At 39.4% G+C, this 19901-nt stretch overlaps 1 protein-coding gene across 2 annotated transcripts in view; it reads left to right on the forward strand.

Annotated features, from left to right (window-relative positions):
• The window catches only part of LOC134791290 (sodium-independent sulfate anion transporter-like), a 38467-nt gene extending 18964 nt beyond the window's left edge, over positions 1-19503 (forward strand). Inside the window, exons 6-12 of one of the 2 annotated variants that reach the window (XR_010144283.1) lie at positions 4040-4201; positions 6548-6688; positions 9187-9332; positions 9608-9898; positions 11015-11159; positions 16724-18510; positions 18741-19502. Coding sequence is in view for 1 of the 2 variants with exons in the window: in XM_063762294.1 (XP_063618364.1) it covers positions 4040-4201; positions 6548-6688; positions 9187-9332; positions 9608-9898; positions 11015-11159; positions 16724-16773 (935 nt within the window). In the remaining variant the exon portion in view is untranslated. Of the gene's footprint in view, positions 1-4039; positions 4202-6547; positions 6689-9186; positions 9333-9607; positions 9899-11014; positions 11160-16723 lie in introns of both variants that reach the window. The other variant, XM_063762294.1, reaches the window with a different exon arrangement.
• Positions 19504-19901: the final 398 nt, after the last annotated feature.

The raw sequence follows: 19901 nt of genomic DNA on the forward strand, positions 1-19901 counted from the left end.
AATGCAATTAACAAAACACATTCTAGTTTTCATCAAGTATTAATTAATTAAAATTTAATAAATTAACTCACCTCTCTTAGCGAAGTTGTTAAGAATTTTTAGTGATATTTTTTTTCAGTGGCACGACAACTTTTGGGTTGACGCACATTTCTTAAAAAATAACCGAATTGAATAAAAAATCAAACATAATCAGCTCTAGGACTCTTATTTATGATAAATATATATCCAGTGTTTATAAACTACTTTTATATACTTACTTTAGAGGAATTGTGTTTTTTTGTCCCATTACTGGTTCCGTGTCCATTATAGGGTATACTACTATATTATCTTTGGCGATAACTAGGGCCCATTTCTCGAACGATATTAGACTAATATTACTAGTGTATTGTCATGACAACCCATACGATTTGACAGTTCGTGGACTAATAATATTATTAGTCTAATACCTTTTTAGAAATGGGCCCCTGGGTCACAATTTTATTAGTTCAGGCTTACCTCTGTCAAATTTCTAAAAATAAGAGATTTCTACTACGATTTAAAAATATAATACCTACCTACTTACATTTTGCGACTTCGTGTGAATTTTCGTACAATGTAGCTCTATTTATATACATATTTTGCTTCGAAACAGATGAAGAATAAGTAGATTTAACTTTGCCAACAAGTCTCACAGGCTCAGAGCAAAGCACTTAGCTTTTGAATTTGCTGTCTAGTATTTTACCTTGATGGTCGTAAAAATATTACCTACAGAGGGAATTATTCATCAGTATATCCATGTATATCTTACTGGTGTTTTTTATGTTTCTTTTCCTAAAATGTATCTAAGTAAAGAATTTCTCTTAAAGTAGGTGGTAATGTGGGGCGGAATAGATATGAATATAAACTAGGGCTCCCGATATCCGTGCTACACGCCATCCCGTGCGTCCGTGTTCTTAGCCCCGGCGGTGCTAAGCGTCCGAACTACACGAACCCGTCAAAGTCCGTGTCCGTGTAGTGCGTTCGGCTCCGGATTTGCGTTCGGCTCCGGATCTAGTTGTTGTTGTTTTGTTTTTTTTTCGTATTGCTTGTTATTGGTAATGTGTTATTGTTCGTTATAAACTTTTCATTCTTCGCTGTTATAAAGAACGCGTCCGATCGTCACTATATGCCGAGAACGGGCCGGACCCTTGTATCCGTAGATCCGGACACACGGGTAACACGGGTACACGGATCTTAATTACACGGATCCTAATTACCCGTTTCGAACGGGCCACAAATCCGGTTTCGTGTAACACGAGAACGGGACCCCGGAGACGGGTACACGAAACCCGGACGCTACCGCGAGCCCTAATATAAACTAGATTTTATGATATGATGAAGTCTTTTCACCCAACTGCATGACGCAAATAAGGGTATTTATTTATTATGTGTATCGTGAATCACGTAAAATGTTGAATTGAGAATGAACTTTTAACACTTTCCGAAAATATTAAATTTCTCTATTCTCCCATGTCTAAGTTTTAATGGCCGAGATCCCAAGTAACACACAAGCAGGATAATAGAGTAAAATTATCATCTTATTCAAATTAAGATATAAGCGGTGGAAATTACTTAATTCGGAATAAGAAAATATGTAGGCCTAGTGGGGCCTATATACCAATAAATGCTGAATAAATTTTGCATAGTATCGGTTTTGCATATTAAAGCTGAATAATACTTATTTCTTACACAGTTAGTCAGACATTGTTCAGCTTAAAGCATTTGTGGTTACTAAAAGCTGCATAATAGCAGCATTAGCAGCAATTAGCTGTATATATTTTGTGTCGTGAGATATTAAGCAGACAATATTAAGAAAAATGTGATAGTGGCTACTAAATGCTGAAAAGAAGCGTCGGTGAAGACTTTCAACTGTATAAAAGCGGTTGCAGTTTCTGTTTTAATGCTAGTTTTTGAATAAAGGTGGACGCTATTACTGGAAGCTGTAATGAAATCCACATATTATTTGTTATTCAGTAGCTGCATATATGGGTTAGTTATGGCTTTTATAGACATAACGTCTGAATAATAAATACTAAAACAACACTTATACTTAAGTTATAGCGATTTTAGTACACATATACTATCTTTTCTTGCTAAAAGCTGCAAAATGAACGCAATGAGCAGCGCTATTCAAACTACTGCTTAGTATCAACAAATGCGCGGTGGAGAGGGTTCCGTAGCTTTATAAGTTTATACACGGTCAACAGTGCTACTTGAGCCTGTTTGCTTTGAGCTTGAGCGTGTTTTTATTTTATTTTGAACGCATCTTGCGTATTTATTCTTTAATCCAACCATTATTTAAAAAATCGAGGTTTAGTTTTCTTAACAATTCTCTTCGATTGGTTATTTTACACGAGATGCATTGTCGTTTTAATGACGTAAAACAATTGCTAGCTACCATCGTAAACACTGTTAACTGACCATTTGCATACCTTACTGCAACGAGATAAAGTTTACCAATGGCCATTTAAGGTTGTTGCTAGTTGGCAAACAAGGTGGCAAATGCTAGTTATTGATATTGTTGCATTAAAAACTTGTAGGCTGGACTGGGTATGAGAAAAAATAAATAATCACCCCCATTAAAATATAGCGAAATCGAGTCTCCACAATCGATCAATCGATTTTGAACAGACTGTTTTTAGGTTTCAAGTGGGTCTACTCATACCCATCCCACACTATACTCGTACTCATACCTAAACAATACTGCCCATTACCAAACTATACTTGTACTCATACCCGTGATACCGCTACTAATATACCCGCACCTTCGCACCTATACCATATTCATACCATACTCGTAACCACACCATACTCATACTATACACATCTTCGTACTCACTTCGTACGTCTTTGCGTATACCTTTACCTACTACATATTTGTCGGAACTGATAACGGAAAAAATAACTGTGTAGTCTGCCGTGCCCCCAGATTTATCATATAACTTAAATATTATATCGCGTTTATAATATTAGTAGGAAGTAGGATTGAATATATATTGCCCGTGTTATACACCTATAATATTTCTCATCAAACTAGTGAGGATCTATGTGGTTTTTACTATTTGTGGACAGAACCCTAATAGGCTTTAAGATTGAGAAATCAATTACTATTATACTGATGTTATTCACAACTTGTTGTTCTAAAACCATTATTATCTAACATGTAGCTTAGTAACGCGAATAATGTGAATGCTTATTCAGAAATTTAGCACAAAATACCTGTGGCAGCAGCTTATATTCAGCACAGTCGGACGCCATTACGGTTGCTCATATTCTAACCTCTACAATTATATAGGAATTGAAAATGAACTGAAAATCCCATTTTTATTCATTTATAAAATTAGTTTTATCGTAGCATAACTTGTTAAAGTACATTTTCTATCACTAAAACATCTAACCACCGCATAAAAAGTACAAATTTAAAAGTGGAGTAGTAAATTTTCTATATTTACTTTTTAAACAGTGCATTATTTACGCGGCGCTTTAAAATTTTAAATAAAATGTATATACATATTAACAGTAAAGTCGCATGCGCAATGAAATTGATGGTATGTAAACATCAAATCAATATATGGGTAATGTCCTCCTTATTTTGTATTCACTTCAGACACTACACTTCGACACGAGTTCACAAATTAAAATGGAAGACAAATCATACACAAATAGCTGAATATATTTTCTGTAACAATGCACTTTTGAACCAAAAGCTGCATAACGTGTGACTAACTGAGTCATTCTATACAAAGCTGGATAACTTTGGTTTAAAAGCGGTATAGAAGCTTTTGATAGCCTCTATACAAGTGTTATTCAGCGATTCAATGTGTGGGCACACACTTATACAGCTATTACATTACTGTTATTCAGTAATAAGCGGCGTGGGCTAGCCCACTTTGCGCAAAAAACCTTCTGTATAACGTCTGTATAAGCGCTTATACAGACTATTGCACTACGTGGGCTATCCAAATCGCTGCAGACTTTTCTTGGTCTGACTTACAAACTAATCTTATTCCAATAATTTCAGCAAACGGCAAAACGCTGGACGCAACACAAGAGATCATAGCTCTCGGCGTTTGCAATGTGGTGGGAGCTTTCTTCCGCTCTTTCCCCGTTAACGGTTCCTTCACTCGAAGTGCCGTGAGCGACGCTTCGGGCGTACGCACCCCCGCCGCTGGATTCGTTACCGGTGAGTAAAAACCAGAAGTAACTACACGGAGCAAGCGATCAAAATGGTATAAACATGACGTGATGGGCGCTTTCTTCAGCTTCTTCCCAGTTAACGGTTCCTTCACTCGAAGTGCCGTGAGCGACGCTTCGGGCGTACGCACCCCCGCCTCTGGATTCGTTACCGGTGAGTAAAAACCAGAAGTAACTACACGGATCAGGCGCTCAAAATGGTGTAAACATGACATGGCAAATTCTTTGACTCCTTTCCCGTGAATGGTTATTAAAACCACAAGTAGACACGCACCATGCGTGATTGTGTGAGCAGGTTCAATTAAATAGATGTTTTTTGTCGATTCAGTTTTTGGATTTTTTTCAAAATGGCCAATACATGGGGGTGCACGAGGTCTACAGCTCGCAGAGTTTAGTTTACATGTACATTAATACTTACATTCATTAAATTAATAAACATCATTAAACACACAAACTGTAGCATTTTGCTCGTTCAAAATTCGTATGCTGTTGAATAAATTGCTGCACAGATAACCTTTGCATTGGATTCTCGCTGCACCAATTTGTAAATGTTAAACATGTTAACAATAAATTTGCTGAATCCAGATGCGAATTTCTGTGATCATTTCGTACGTAATTTATTTACAATGATAAATTGGATGAATAATTTTTTTTGATATTGTTGTATTTAAATCGTACGCGAGACATCGTAAACACGCCAATATGAGATTTTATAATTTATGAAACACACGCCAAAAATACAGAAATAAAGGGCCCATACAGATGGACTGCAAAATTTGTATGGGAACTGCACGTCGACTGCAACGTTGGCGTGCAGTTCCCATACAAGTTGAAGTTAGGTTACAGCATTGACGTATAATATCTAAGGACGGGCCTTACAGGTACTAAAACTGGTACTAGTTCAGCGGTGTTACTCACGAATTCCAGCCAATCGTGCAGTCTAACGCAACTAGTCGCAACCAATAGCGCGCTTAATGCGAACTCATCAACCAATCGCGTTGTAGCGGTTTCACACCGCTGTACTGGCCCTGTTATGTCTCATTATTATTGCCCGTAAAGCCAGTCCCTAGATATCTATGTCAATGGGTTGCACTTCATCTGTACCGGTCCAAAATGTCTTCAAATACAATGGAGTCCGTCTTCTAGAGTCTAAATCGAATAAAGTGAGTTCCTGAGTTATATATGTTCTGTAGGTATCTAAGTAGGTATGTATGTATCTATGTAAGTATGTATATCGCCACCTAGACTAAGTACCTAAAGTACAAGCTTTGCTTAGTTTGAGGCGAGGGCGATCAGTGTAAGATTGTCCCCAAATATTTATTTATAAAACATGCTAACGGTTTAAAAAACAGAAGCCAAAACGTAGTTCATAGTTTTGCGTAGAACTCGTCGCGACGACGTGAACTCGGAACTTCATAAATCATAAATACCGCATCATACTTTACGTCCCGGCGCCCCATGTGGTTTTAAAGTGCTCAGACATTCAAAGAATTTATTTGTTCTGCATACGTTTATTACAAGATGGAAAAACTAATATGGCGCTCGAATACCTACAGGTTTTTAATATGTTATTATTGCTGGTGAACTTAAGCTTAAACCTACATTTAGAATTTAATAGCTACTTACTAAAGATTACCTAATTAATTGTATACCGGCTAATATAGATATCGTTGTACGTCTTTGTACATAATGCGATCACTCTGGTTCTCAAAAGTTGGCATAAAATATGCCAGTCTCAACCATAAGGTCTAGCTTCTATTTGAAGTCAACCTTATCGACAACCGACACAGTGGTACCTTTTGGTTGAAAACGTCACAAATATGGTGCTGTATAGCGCCATCACTTTGCCTCTTAAACGGCGGGCAAGATTTTACTTAGACATATTATCTTAGCAGTCAATGTATTTTTGGTAGCTACCAAATATTAGACACAACTGTAGCCGCCGTGCAGGTCAGGATGTCGACGACTCAAATAAAAAGCTTCAATTCTTAGTGAGCTGATATAATTTTCCAAAGTACTGGTTTACAAGGGTTCTTGACTAAACGGTTAAATGTAGAAGTGGTGTGGTTATTGTATTGAGGCTGATGAGAGAGTGATTTGCAATATTTGGTCAGTACAAAAGGTGGTTTAAACTTGGGTGCCTCTAATTGGCCGCGATACAGAGTATGTGGAGCGCTATTGGTGCCCTATTGGTGCTTTAGAAAAAGCTTCCAAATACTAGCCGAGCCCGACGGCTGCGTTTAGCTACTGCATTAGGAATGTACTTATTAAGAGTTTATTCAAATAAAAGGTTGCGTTCGCAACACAACTAAATAAATTGATTTCTTTTTTTCAGGAATAATAGTGCTATTGACTCTGGCACTACTAACCCCGTACTTCTACTTCATCCCTCGGGCAGCCCTGTCCGCCGTGATCGTGTGCGCAGTGCTACATATGGTCGACATCGACATCATTAAGAAACTGTGGAGGTCCAGCCGTGAGTATTGATCATAATAGGCCCGATTTTTATTGTTTTATCAATTTTTTAGGGTTCGGTCGTATCTCATGAACCGTGATAGCTAGGCAGTTGAAATTTTCACACATGATATTAACAAAAAATACTAAAAACAGAATAAAATAAATATTGAAACGGGTTGATGATGTTGTATTTTTTGGGATATAATATATCCCGCCTAGAATGGGGAGCTCTTCAAACCGAATTTCATCCATCATTTCAATATAACGGAAAAACCGGCCAAGTGCGAGTCGGACTCGTACACGAAGGGTTCCGTACCACTACACAAAAAACGGCAAAAAATCATTATTATTATACGAAATCACAACTTGACCCAATATGTAATTTTCCGTTCAGTTACCTACGAAAATACCAGACTTTTTCGTAACTTAATGGAAGATTTTTAGGACATACATTTTAAGACCGACTAAATCTGAAATCTAAAAAAAAATCGACAACAAAATATAAATCGGCTCCATGTATTAATATTTGTACTTAATTAAGGTATTACATATTTATACATGTTAATTATTTTTATTTATTCAAACAAAATTTATATAGTCTGACACTATTAACCCTGTCCCTACAATTTAGAGTTAACTTATTATCTAAGGTACACTACACTTTACAAAAACAGTTTTATAAAATACCACTAACCACTACCATCCATCGCCTCACAATACTTCAGACAGATACTACATACACTTGCCCATCAACTTGCAAACAAATCACTTTCAGGAGCCCATAACCCTTCAAGTGGCGGTCAACCCGTGAATGGTCGATGCGAAAACCAGTAAACTGTCATCCACCAGTGAGTGGTTAATGAGGTTTTTCCGTATTTAGAGGTGAAATTGAACGCATTTAAGTATAGTTACGCACTGCTAGCGCCCAAAATTACGTAGCGAGTTAGAGAAGGATAGCATACCATAAGAAACACAAAAACACTTGGTATAAAATTTGTTGCTGAGGACCATTGATTCGGGATCGACCGCCTAGTACGAGGTCAGTCTCATTTTTTAAGAGGTTGTTTTGTAAAAGAAATTGTATCTTAGGTCCCTTTTATCGATTTAATCTTAAAGATAAAAGTCTTCCTTTGATAATTAAATAGTAATTACCTCCAATAATCAATTACTTTTATGGTGGTAGTCATTTTTAACAAGGAAGCTGGAAAACTGTTCTTCCGGAGTTTGATTACGTCTGGCCAAATGTATAAACATTAGAATAATTTAATTGCTATATTCAAATAGCCTATATAACGCTGATTCTAACAATATGTGCTTTAATATTCTTTAAAACATAGAAAAGCTTAACTCGACGATTTTGTAAAATTTTCCTAATCTGCGCTGACCACCCACCGGGGCCCCGCCACTTGACTACTTTTCGCGTTTTCGCTGGCGCCACTGGAAGGGATAATGTCCTTAGTACCTAGTAGCTTTCAAAGTTACAGCCCTTAAATATAAACGGACTACATTTTGATTTTATAGCATTTAATTTAATAGATGCAGCTTGGGCCAGCACTTTATTCTTTTCTACAAAAACAACAGACTGTCCACACTGATTCAACTGACTTATTGAATTTTTAATTTTTTTTTTTTTTTTAAACAAAACTTTTTGTTTACGGAACAAAAAGCAAATATTATTCTTATCCCAAATAAAGAGGTTAACCCTGGGACTACCGCGATGAAAGTCGATGATAACAAGGGCTGTCCTAACTAAACATTAGCTCGAACCAAACAAAACACTGTCAATCTCAAAACCTGAGTTTCAACCCTGTTTCCAATAACCATCAGTAGTAGATATTACAATATCTGACTACGATATAAACACGAAAGGTATAACTACTTATACACCTCACCGGTTTGTACCAATGAGTTATGTACGAAATGATATTTACCAGTCGCTTTTCGGTAAACTCACCATGTATATTCAGGAACAAATCAACAAGTTATGCTTACTTATACATAAGTTAAGACAAAGTTTCCTCCTTCTCAGAAACTTACATCTTCCATTTGTCAACAGGACTAGATATAATCCCATTGCTGGGTACATTTGTGTGCTGCCTTGCGCTCGGTATAGAGATCGGTCTGATCTGTGGAGTGGCCATCGACAACTTACATCTTCCATTTGCCAACAGGACTAGATATAATCCCATTGCTGGGTACATTTGTGTGCTGCCTTGCGCTCGGTATAGAGATCGGTCTGATCTGTGGAGTGGCCATCGACAACTTACATCTTCCATTTGCCAACAGGACTAGATATAATCCCATTGCTGGGTACATTTGTGTGCTGCCTTGCGCTCGGGATAGAGATCGGTCTGATCTGTTGGAGTGGCCATCGACAACTTACATCTTCCATTTGCCAACAGGACTAGATATAATCCCATTGCTGGGTACATTTGTGTGCTGCCTTGCGCTCGGTATAGAGATCGGTCTGATCTGTGGAGTGGCCATCGACAACTTACATCTTCCATTTGCCAACAGGACTAGATATAATCCCATTGCTGGGTACATTTGTGTGCTGCCTTGCGCTCGGGATAGAGATCGGTCTGATCTGCGGCGTGGGCATCGACGTCCTTTTGCTCTTGTACTACAACTCCCGACCACCTCTCGACGTGAAATATATTGAGGTATGAATTGATTACCCTTAATTCTTTATAGAGAACACTTAAATAGTATACACCAAAAATGAGCATCCTTTAACATCATCTTTTTGTATTTTGTTCTCATGCAAAATTTATCGACAGGACTAGATTGCCAAATTCCTTGTAGCATCGTTGCTCGTCCCGTGAGCACGCCTTATGCTCGTTAATAAACATATGTGGCGTTTTCAAGTAAAAGTAAAAGTACCACATTGTCGGTTGTCGATAAGGTTTATTTCAAATTGAAGCTTTTTATATTTCAGGAAGAAAATCTCCCACCACATTATTCTATCCACCCAGTGGGCAATCTCCATTTTGCTGGAGCGGAAAAAGTGAGATTAAAGCTCTCTTCGCTGAAAAATGATAATAAAGCGACATTAAAGCAACTAACTATCGTACCTGGAGCTAATGACAGTGTTTTATCAAACGGAGCTGGGAGCCAGTGCAATGGCGGTGCAAGTAATGCGACAGGAAGAGATATTGCTGGCCGGAGGTCGAGTGTACTTGTGATACATTGCGACTGTTTGTATAGATTAGACTATACATTTTTACAGGTTTGTAATGTTTGCATCTTTATTTCGAGATTTCTTTTAGGTACTATTTCTATTATTTATTATTAGGTTTATATTAATTAGCCTCCTAAAATCATTAAAAATGTTACATGGCTCCTCTACACGATGGGCCAACGTCGGCCAATCCAAGGGACGCATTTATGCGTTAGAGGGAGCAAGTGATATTGCTATCTCATTCTACCGCATAGCTGCGTCCCTTGGATTGGCCGACGTTGGCGCATCGTGTAGAGGAGCCAACAAACTTGAACAATGTTTTTGTAGATTAGTTAATTTATTAACCTTTAAAGTGATGAAGTTTAAGTTTACAGTTAGTACTAACCTCGCGTTGGTGAGGTGAAAAAAAAAATTAGGGTACCAAATTTGTTTAACCCTCTTGCCTTGAAACCCTCGCAACGTTCAAGATTCCACTTTTTAAAGCACTCGCTACGCTCGTGGTTCAGAGTCTTTCACTTGCTCGGGTATCAAAATTACCACGAGGAGTCAAACAACAACTTTGCCGCCTTGTAAAATAAATAACTATTTGAGGCTATAATTGAACATGCAATGCACTTACCGCAACGCAAACCGCTACGTCAAATCCCGATGCTGCTATGTTGACGCACACACCGCAAACTCGGTTAAAATACCTGCCCTATTAGATTGGTATTCCGTACATTATTGTTTACAATATGTAGTGTATTATGTAAAAAAATTATGTAATTAAAGATATATCTTCCTTACTGGTTCCTTATTTATGAGAAATGATGTGCATTTTCAGTACAGTTTTAAGAAGTTACATTATGTCGTATTAAAAAATCATAGAAAAACGAATTAATTTCAGCGCCTGTCAGACGAACGCAAGATCGGATGAAAGTAGGTTTTAATACCAACACATAATTATTAGGTTAATTGAATTAAATTACTTATAGCTTCAGTGTGTTTAGTTCGTTAATCAAACATAATTAACTTTGATATACTATTTCTGCTTAATTATTGAGTAGTTAGTGAATTATTCAACGCGGTTGGGTTTGAAAATAAAACAAACAGTGCAAAATCATTACGATAGTTTGTGAAAAATATGTATGTATATTGGAACTTATTTAATTCATAATTTTCCAGAGTATGAAGATGTTAGTGACAGAGCGGTCACGCAGTGGACTCGTGGTGTGGTGCGACGCGCTTCCTCTAGTGAGAGATCAGCTAAGAGCTGTTCTACCTGACGCCGTGTTCTGTGATACTCAGCAGTTACCAGTAGTTCTTGCAGGTAATTGACTTACATGTATAAAAATTTTGTGTCAAAGTGGTCACGCAGTGGACTCGTGGTGTGGTACGCTGCGCGGCCATTCGTGAGAGAACAGCTAAGGGCTGTTCTATATGACGCCGTGTTCTGTGATACACAGCAGTTACCAGTAGTTCTTGCAGGTAATTGACTTACATGTATAAAAATTTAGTGACAAAGTGGTCACGCAGTGGACTCGTGGTGTGGTGCGACTCGCGTCCTCTAGTGAGAGATCAGCTAAGAGCTGTTCTACCTGACGCCGTGTTTTGTGATACTCAGCAGTTACCAGTAGTTCTTGCAGGTAATTGACTTACATGTATAAAAATTTTGTGTCAAAGTGGTCACGCAGTGGACTCGTGGTGTGGTACGCTGCGCGGCCATTCGTGAGAGAACAGCTAAGGGCTGTTCTATATGACGCCGTGTTCTGTGATACACAGCAGTTACCAGTAGTTCTTGCAGGTAATTGACTTACATGTATAAAAATTTAGTGACAAAGTGGTCACGCAGTGGACTCGTGGTGTGGTGCGACTCGCGTCCTCTAGTGAGAGATCAGCTAAGAGCTGTTCTACCTGACGCCGTGTTTTGTGATACTCAGCAGTTACCAGTAGTTCTTGCAGGTAATTGACTTACATGTATAAAAATTTTGTGTCAAAGTGGTCACGCAGTGGACTCGTGGTGTGGTACGCTGCGCGGCCATTCGTGAGAGAACAGCTAAGGGCTGTTCTATATGACGCCGTGTTCTGTGATACACAGCAGTTACCAGTAGTTCTTGCAGGTAATTGACTTACATGTATAAAAATTTAGTGACAAAGTGGTCACGCAGTGGACTCGTGGTGTGGTGCGACTCGCGTCCTCTAGTGAGAGATCAGCTAAGAGCTGTTCTACCTGACGCCGTGTTTTGTGATACTCAGCAGTTACCAGTAGTTCTTGCAGGTAATTGACTTACATGTATAAAAATTTTGTGTCAAAGTGGTCACGCAGTGGACTCGTGGTGTGGTACGCTGCGCGGCCATTCGTGAGAGAACAGCTAAGGGCTGTTCTATATGACGCCGTGTTCTGTGATACACAGCAGTTACCAGTAGTTCTTGCAGGTAATTGACTTACATGTATAAAAATTTAGTGACAAAGTGGTCACGCAGTGGACTCGTGGTGTGGTGCGACTCGCGTCCTCTAGTGAGAGATCAGCTAAGAGCTGTTCTACCTGACGCCGTGTTTTGTGATACTCAGCAGTTACCAGTAGTTCTTGCAGGTAATTGACTTACATGTATAAAAATTTTGTGTCAAAGTGGTCACGCAGTGGACTCGTGGTGTGGTACGCTGCGCGGCCATTCGTGAGAGAACAGCTAAGGGCTGTTCTATATGACGCCGTGTTCTGTGATACACAGCAGTTACCAGTAGTTCTTGCAGGTAATTGACTTACATGTATAAAAATTTAGTGACAAAGTGGTCACGCAGTGGACTCGTGGTGTGGTGCGACTCGCGTCCTCTAGTGAGAGATCAGCTAAGAGCTGTTCTACCTGACGCCGTGTTTTGTGATACTCAGCAGTTACCAGTAGTTCTTGCAGGTAATTGACTTACATGTATAAAAATTTTGTGTCAAAGTGGTCACGCAGTGGACTCGTGGTGTGGTACGCTGCGCGGCCATTCGTGAGAGAACAGCTAAGGGCTGTTCTATATGACGCCGTGTTCTGTGATACACAGCAGTTACCAGTAGTTCTTGCAGGTAATTGACTTACATGTATAAAAATTTAGTGACAAAGTGGTCACGCAGTGGACTCGTGGTGTGGTGCGACTCGCGTCCTCTAGTGAGAGATCAGCTAAGAGCTGTTCTACCTGACGCCGTGTTTTGTGATACTCAGCAGTTACCAGTAGTTCTTGCAGGTAATTGACTTACATGTATAAAAATTTTGTGTCAAAGTGGTCACGCAGTGGACTCGTGGTGTGGTACGCTGCGCGGCCATTCGTGAGAGAACAGCTAAGGGCTGTTCTATATGACGCCGTGTTCTGTGATACACAGCAGTTACCAGTAGTTCTTGCAGGTAATTGACTTACATGTATAAAAATTTAGTGACAAAGTGGTCACGCAGTGGACTCGTGGTGTGGTGCGACTCGCGTCCTCTAGTGAGAGATCAGCTAAGAGCTGTTCTACCTGACGCCGTGTTTTGTGATACTCAGCAGTTACCAGTAGTTCTTGCAGGTAATTGACTTACATGTATAAAAATTTTGTGTCAAAGTGGTCACGCAGTGGACTCGTGGTGTGGTACGCTGCGCGGCCATTCGTGAGAGAACAGCTAAGGGCTGTTCTATATGACGCCGTGTTCTGTGATACACAGCAGTTACCAGTAGTTCTTGCAGGTAATTGACTTACATGTATAAAAATTTAGTGACAAAGTGGTCACGCAGTGGACTCGTGGTGTGGTGCGACTCGCGTCCTCTAGTGAGAGATCAGCTAAGAGCTGTTCTACCTGACGCCGTGTTTTGTGATACTCAGCAGTTACCAGTAGTTCTTGCAGGTAATTGACTTACATGTATAAAAATTTTGTGTCAAAGTGGTCACGCAGTGGACTCGTGGTGTGGTACGCTGCGCGGCCATTCGTGAGAGAACAGCTAAGGGCTGTTCTATATGACGCCGTGTTCTGTGATACACAGCAGTTACCAGTAGTTCTTGCAGGTAATTGACTTACATGTATAAAAATTTAGTGACAAAGTGGTCACGCAGTGGACTCGTGGTGTGGTGCGACTCGCGTCCTCTAGTGAGAGATCAGCTAAGAGCTGTTCTACCTGACGCCGTGTTTTGTGATACTCAGCAGTTACCAGTAGTTCTTGCAGGTAATTGACTTACATGTATAAAAATTTTGTGTCAAAGTGGTCACGCAGTGGACTCGTGGTGTGGTACGCTGCGCGGCCATTCGTGAGAGAACAGCTAAGGGCTGTTCTATATGACGCCGTGTTCTGTGATACACAGCAGTTACCAGTAGTTCTTGCAGGTAATTGACTTACATGTATAAAAATTTAGTGACAAAGTGGTCACGCAGTGGACTCGTGGTGTGGTGCGACTCGCGTCCTCTAGTGAGAGATCAGCTAAGAGCTGTTCTACCTGACGCCGTGTTTTGTGATACTCAGCAGTTACCAGTAGTTCTTGCAGGTAATTGACTTACATGTATAAAAATTTTGTGTCAAAGTGGTCACGCAGTGGACTCGTGGTGTGGTACGCTGCGCGGCCATTCGTGAGAGAACAGCTAAGGGCTGTTCTATATGACGCCGTGTTCTGTGATACACAGCAGTTACCAGTAGTTCTTGCAGGTAATTGACTTACATGTATAAAAATTTAGTGACAAAGTGGTCACGCAGTGGACTCGTGGTGTGGTGCGAGTCGCGTCCTCTCGTGAGAGATCAGCTAAGAGCTGTTCTACCTGACGCCGTGTTTTGTGATACTCAGCAGTTACCAGTAGTTCTTGCAGGTAATTGACTTACATGTATAAAAATTTTGTGTCAAAGTGGTCACGCAGTGGACTCGTGGTGTGGTACGCTGCGCGGCCATTCGTGAGAGAACAGCTAAGGGCTGTTCTATATGACGCCGTGTTCTGTGATACACAGCAGTTACCAGTAGTTCTTGCAGGTAATTGACTTACATGTATAAAAATTTAGTGACAAAGTGGTCACGCAGTGGACTCGTGGTGTGGTGCGACTCGCGTCCTCTAGTGAGAGATCAGCTAAGAGCTGTTCTACCTGACGCCGTATTCTGTGATACTCAGCAGTTACCAGTAGTTCTTGCAGGTAATTAACTTACATGTATAAACATTTAGTGACAGAGTGGTCACGCAGTAGACTCGTGGTGTGGTACGCTGCGCGGCCGCTCGTGAGAGAACAGCTAAGGGCTGTTCTATATGACGCCGTGTTCTGTGATACACAGCAGTTACCAGTAGTTCTTGCAGGTAATTGACTTACATGTATAAACATTTAGTGACAGAGTGGTCACGCAGTGGACGCGTGGTGTGGTGCGACGCGCGGCTGCTCGTGAGAGAACAGCTAAGGGCTGTTCTATGTGACGCCGTGTTCTGTGATACACAGCAGTTACCAGTAGTTCTTGCAGGTAATTGACTTACATGTATAAACATTTAGTGACAGAGTGGTCACGCAGTGGACGCGTGGTGTGGTGCGACGCGCGGCTGCTCGTGAGAGAACAGCTAAGGGCTGTTCTATGTGACGCCGTGTTCTGTGATACACAGCAGTTACCAGTAGTTCTTGCAGGTAATTGATGCATGTATAAAAATTTAGTGACAAAGTGGTCACGCAGCGGACGCGTAGTGTGGTGCGACGCGCGGCTGCTCGTGAGAGAACAGCTAAGGGCTGCTCTACCTGACGCTATTGTCTGTGATACACAGCAGTTACCAGTGATTCTTGCAGGTAAGTCTTACCTATATTTAAGCGAGTTACTTACGCTTTAAGAGTCACACGAACTTGCTGCCAAAAAGCCGCTCCTGTGCAATCGAAGTTAAGCACTCATTTAAAAAATGATATGTTTAAATTTCACAAAATTTTGCATGAACATTTGCGTAACATGTCTGGTACTTACCAACTAGTTTTCAGTTTACATTGTCAGTTTCCATTTGCAGCAGTAAATGATATCGACAGCAATGTCGCGCCGCAATACTGAAGCAGTAACGCTGGTCTGAATCCAAATGGTACCTTTAGCTTTCTATCTAAATGAAATCTACAAAAAGATTGCTAAACAAATTAATATAAAAGCATTCTTCAGTTGTTACAGTTCAATAAATAAATCAACACCGTTTCATTTTTATTTAAATTTAATGTTGAAATTCGCCACTCTAAATACAATAACGTCCGGCCTTCCTTTGCTCTTCACAATATTGGAATTTTAAAACATTCGCGTTGCTTTGTTGGAATTAAGTACCTACAATATTTTGCGGTGTGTCACATGTTATTATAGCAATATAAAAAATCATATCGGGTTTTAAGGGCCGATTTTTTTGTTGTCTATTTTTTTCTCGTCAGATTCGATAGGTATAAATGGTATAATTTGCTGGATAGACAGAGTTCTCTATTCTGTACAATATAAGCGCAATTTCACCGTATGTTCTACAAAATCTTCCTTTGAATTACGAAAACGTATGTAATGTGTAATGTAATATGTATTTCCGTACTCAACGGAAATTTACATGCCTACTCGTCATTTTTTTCGGTACAAGTTGTGGTTTCGTAGATATTCCGGCCAAAATGAGGAGCTCTTCAAGGCAGACAAATTTTATCAAAATCTAACGAGAAAAAGAAACCTACCGTTTAACTCATAAATGTAAAAAAATGCTTAAGTTGTTTCATTGCAAAGGCTCCGCCTAAGAACGTACTATTACTTTTCCCACATTTTCCCAGTATAGATAGTCCAGGTCAAAGGTACCACCCCTGCATAGAGGTTTGTATGCAGGGGTGGTACCTTTTCTCTGCAGCGGACTGTACGTACAGATTAAAGTTCTTTGATGATATAATAATACAATTAAATACTTAATTAAATTGTGTACAATTTGTTGCAGACGCTCGCTCATCAGGCGACCACTCGGGCGTTAGTGATACTCAACTTTAGTGCTTCGTCTAGCTTAGTGTCAAGTTAGATGATAAATAATATTGTGTTGTGCTGTGACTTATACAATTTTATCGTATACTTATATGAATTTTGAATTTTAACCAGTGATCTAGTGGCTGAACTTAACATCATGGGGGAGTCTAAAGCTCACAGACTCCGTTGGTTGGGCCATCTTGAGAGAATGGATGAAGATCGGAACGTGAAAAGAGCGTACCTGGGCCGCCCACAGTAGGAGGACGTCCTATCGGACTCCCCAGCCTCTCTGGGGCGACATGGTGGAGGCGGATCTGCGCGAGCTTCTAGTCAACATATGGCGAGAGGTCGCACAGGACCGAGAAAAGTGGCGCTGTCTTGTGTCGGAGGCCAAGTCTCATTTTGGGTCGTTGAGCCAACGGAGTAAGTACAACCAGTGACCATTAGCGTTAGAAAACATTATGCTCAGAATGTTATTCATTTAAGGAATCTTTAGAAAAATGTAAGGTCACGTTAGGATGTGTCAGCTGCGTTACTGATGCAACATTATTGCAGCGGCGTTGATATCACGGTTGACTGTCAATTTCCTTGATAAAATGTATGAAGTTCGCCGTCGAATTACTGTCACGATTATGACGTTCAATCAGTCAGTCATTTTACTAAATAAATTGACAGATACAGCGTCCGCGTCAAGGTCGCAGTGGTAACGTCGCAGCAGTAACGCAGCTGCTGTCAACTCGAATGTCACTTTTACCGTACCTACCCAATACTTAAGGATTTTGAAGTCTAATTTCTGGTTGTGAATTATAAGCATCTACACCGATCAGTGATTAATATTACAGGTTATTTAGTTACCATAGTATATAATACGTGAACATTTTCGGCAACGTCATTTTATTGACAGTGATGTATCTGTTGTAGTGTGATGCAATCTGTGACCTGGCTCCAATTTCACCACGGCTACAATTGTCAGTGACATATGTCGAGCGACAATTGTCAAGCGACAGGTGACATATTACAATTTTATAAAATATTTTCTACAGAAATACTTACAAACATGACAGGCATTTTGCTACAATTGTATGTATTACAATTATGTTGTGAAACAAGAATTATTTTTTCTAGTCGACATATTTGTAGAATTGTCGGTGAATCTTGACAGGAAATGAGTTATATGTCGGAATTTCGTGACAGTTGTAGTGTTTCTTGTGACAATTGTCATAAACTTAGCAAGAGAAATATCTGTTTTTTTCCGATATAATAAAGTTTTTTTTTAATAATACGATGATGGTGGCAAACAGGAATACGGCCCGCCCGATGGTAAGCGGTAACCTTAGCCCATGGATGCCTGTGACGTCAGCAACAGTGATGTTTTACAATTGTCGCACCTGTCACCGTGGTGAAATTGGGGCCTGATGATTCATAAGATTTTTTTTAATGAATAGGTTTATTACATAAGTATGTGTTGAGTTTGATGAATTTAATAAATATAAGATAGATAGGTACCTATAAATATTTTATAAAGGTCCATGAAATATTAGGCTAAATTAGATACCAATCAAATTAAAGCTTTATAATTTGATACGAATACGATAAAGTGATACTGTTTTTTTTCTCGTAAGCGGGCTGTAGCTTATAGTAGTAGTGGTTTTCAGGGACAAAAATGTATCAATGCTAGTGATTAATTAAATAACGACTCACGATTGTTATCGATATCGATACCAAACTATTTCAATCAAAATAAAAACAAAATCGTAACTTAGTGTTTTCGTCTTAGAGTATATAACCAACGGAGATGCCATGTCTAAAATTTTCGGTACAAAATAGTCTGCCGTTTTTTGCGGGGGAGGGGCACATCAAAAGTATAGGTACGTCATGTCAGATAAACGTCAGTCCATACATATAGTTGACATGTGGTTGACCATTGGCCGCCTATTTCCGACAGAGGGGAGGGAACGCCTGTTAATGGCGGCTCCATTGTTAATTACTCTGAGGTTTTCGTCCAGGGGGGCGATTATTGAATTTCGATCGCTCGATTTCGTCACTCGAAAATTGTTGGAAAACGGCGAAATGCTTATTTTTGAAATACGAGCGATAGAAATTTGGAATCTAGTGGTATTGACCACTCGTTTTCAATTCTATTAGTAGAATTTAAATGCATAGTACTGGAGATATTATTTAACGAAATACACGAAATCGAGGGGTCGAATTTCAAAAATCGGCCCCCAGTTCCCTCGTTAGTCGTAGTTAGTCGGTAGTTCGTCGTCAGTACATTCGACAGCGTGACGTCACGTACGCGTATGAGTTAAGACACATATTGTATGGGATTTTGAGTTTGCAAAACGCTTGGCGCGCTGTTCAAAATCCCATACAAAAATAGACATTACGTAAACGCGAACCCCTTGTCACGCTATCTAATGAAATCACTAGGGGTTCTTGTGTATATTTATATGTAAATCTATTTACAGTCAACTAAACAACTAAATCAGTAACAATATCTAAGCCGTCACGTCGTCAGCATCAATGCATAAATAATTACATTATAATATAACTTTGTATCAACTTTACATAATTGCTCAATTGCTAATATTTGTATATAATTTGCGAGCCAATCCGAACGATTGTTTGGTTAGGTCTCCATATTTTACAAAGCAAACTGTGATCCCACTGATAAATCCTTTCTTATTGTAAATCCATTCGTGCGAAATATTTAAATACCTACAAGAATGTGAATAATGTATTAATTAAGTTGTTTATTTTTAGTAAATAATTTGTCGTTTTTCCTTATTGTTTCTTTCCATCCATTTCAGACCTCATGTAGGTAACCATACAGGATGATTTTTAAATTGGGCAACATATTGATCCCGTGCTAGTTTACCTTCCAGATTTTGAAAACAAGTATGTACCTACAGTCAGGGACAAAAACATGTCAATTTCTACAAAAAAAATATTTTTGAGCCAATGATGCCAATCTATTCCATTTCTATCCACCTAGATCAGGGCACTAAAAAGCTAGGAATGAAAGAATATATATATTTTAATTTAATTTCTGCATTGTTGTTCTTAAAAGCACTAGAAGAAAAAATGGCTTAGACATTAAAAAAATTCACAGATTTCGTGCCTCACACGACTATCGAGCACATTGGAAATGAATC

This window comes from Cydia splendana, chromosome 6 (assembly GCF_910591565.1).
Source record: "Cydia splendana chromosome 6, ilCydSple1.2, whole genome shotgun sequence".
NCBI classification, from domain to species: Eukaryota; Metazoa; Arthropoda; class Insecta; order Lepidoptera; family Tortricidae; genus Cydia; species Cydia splendana.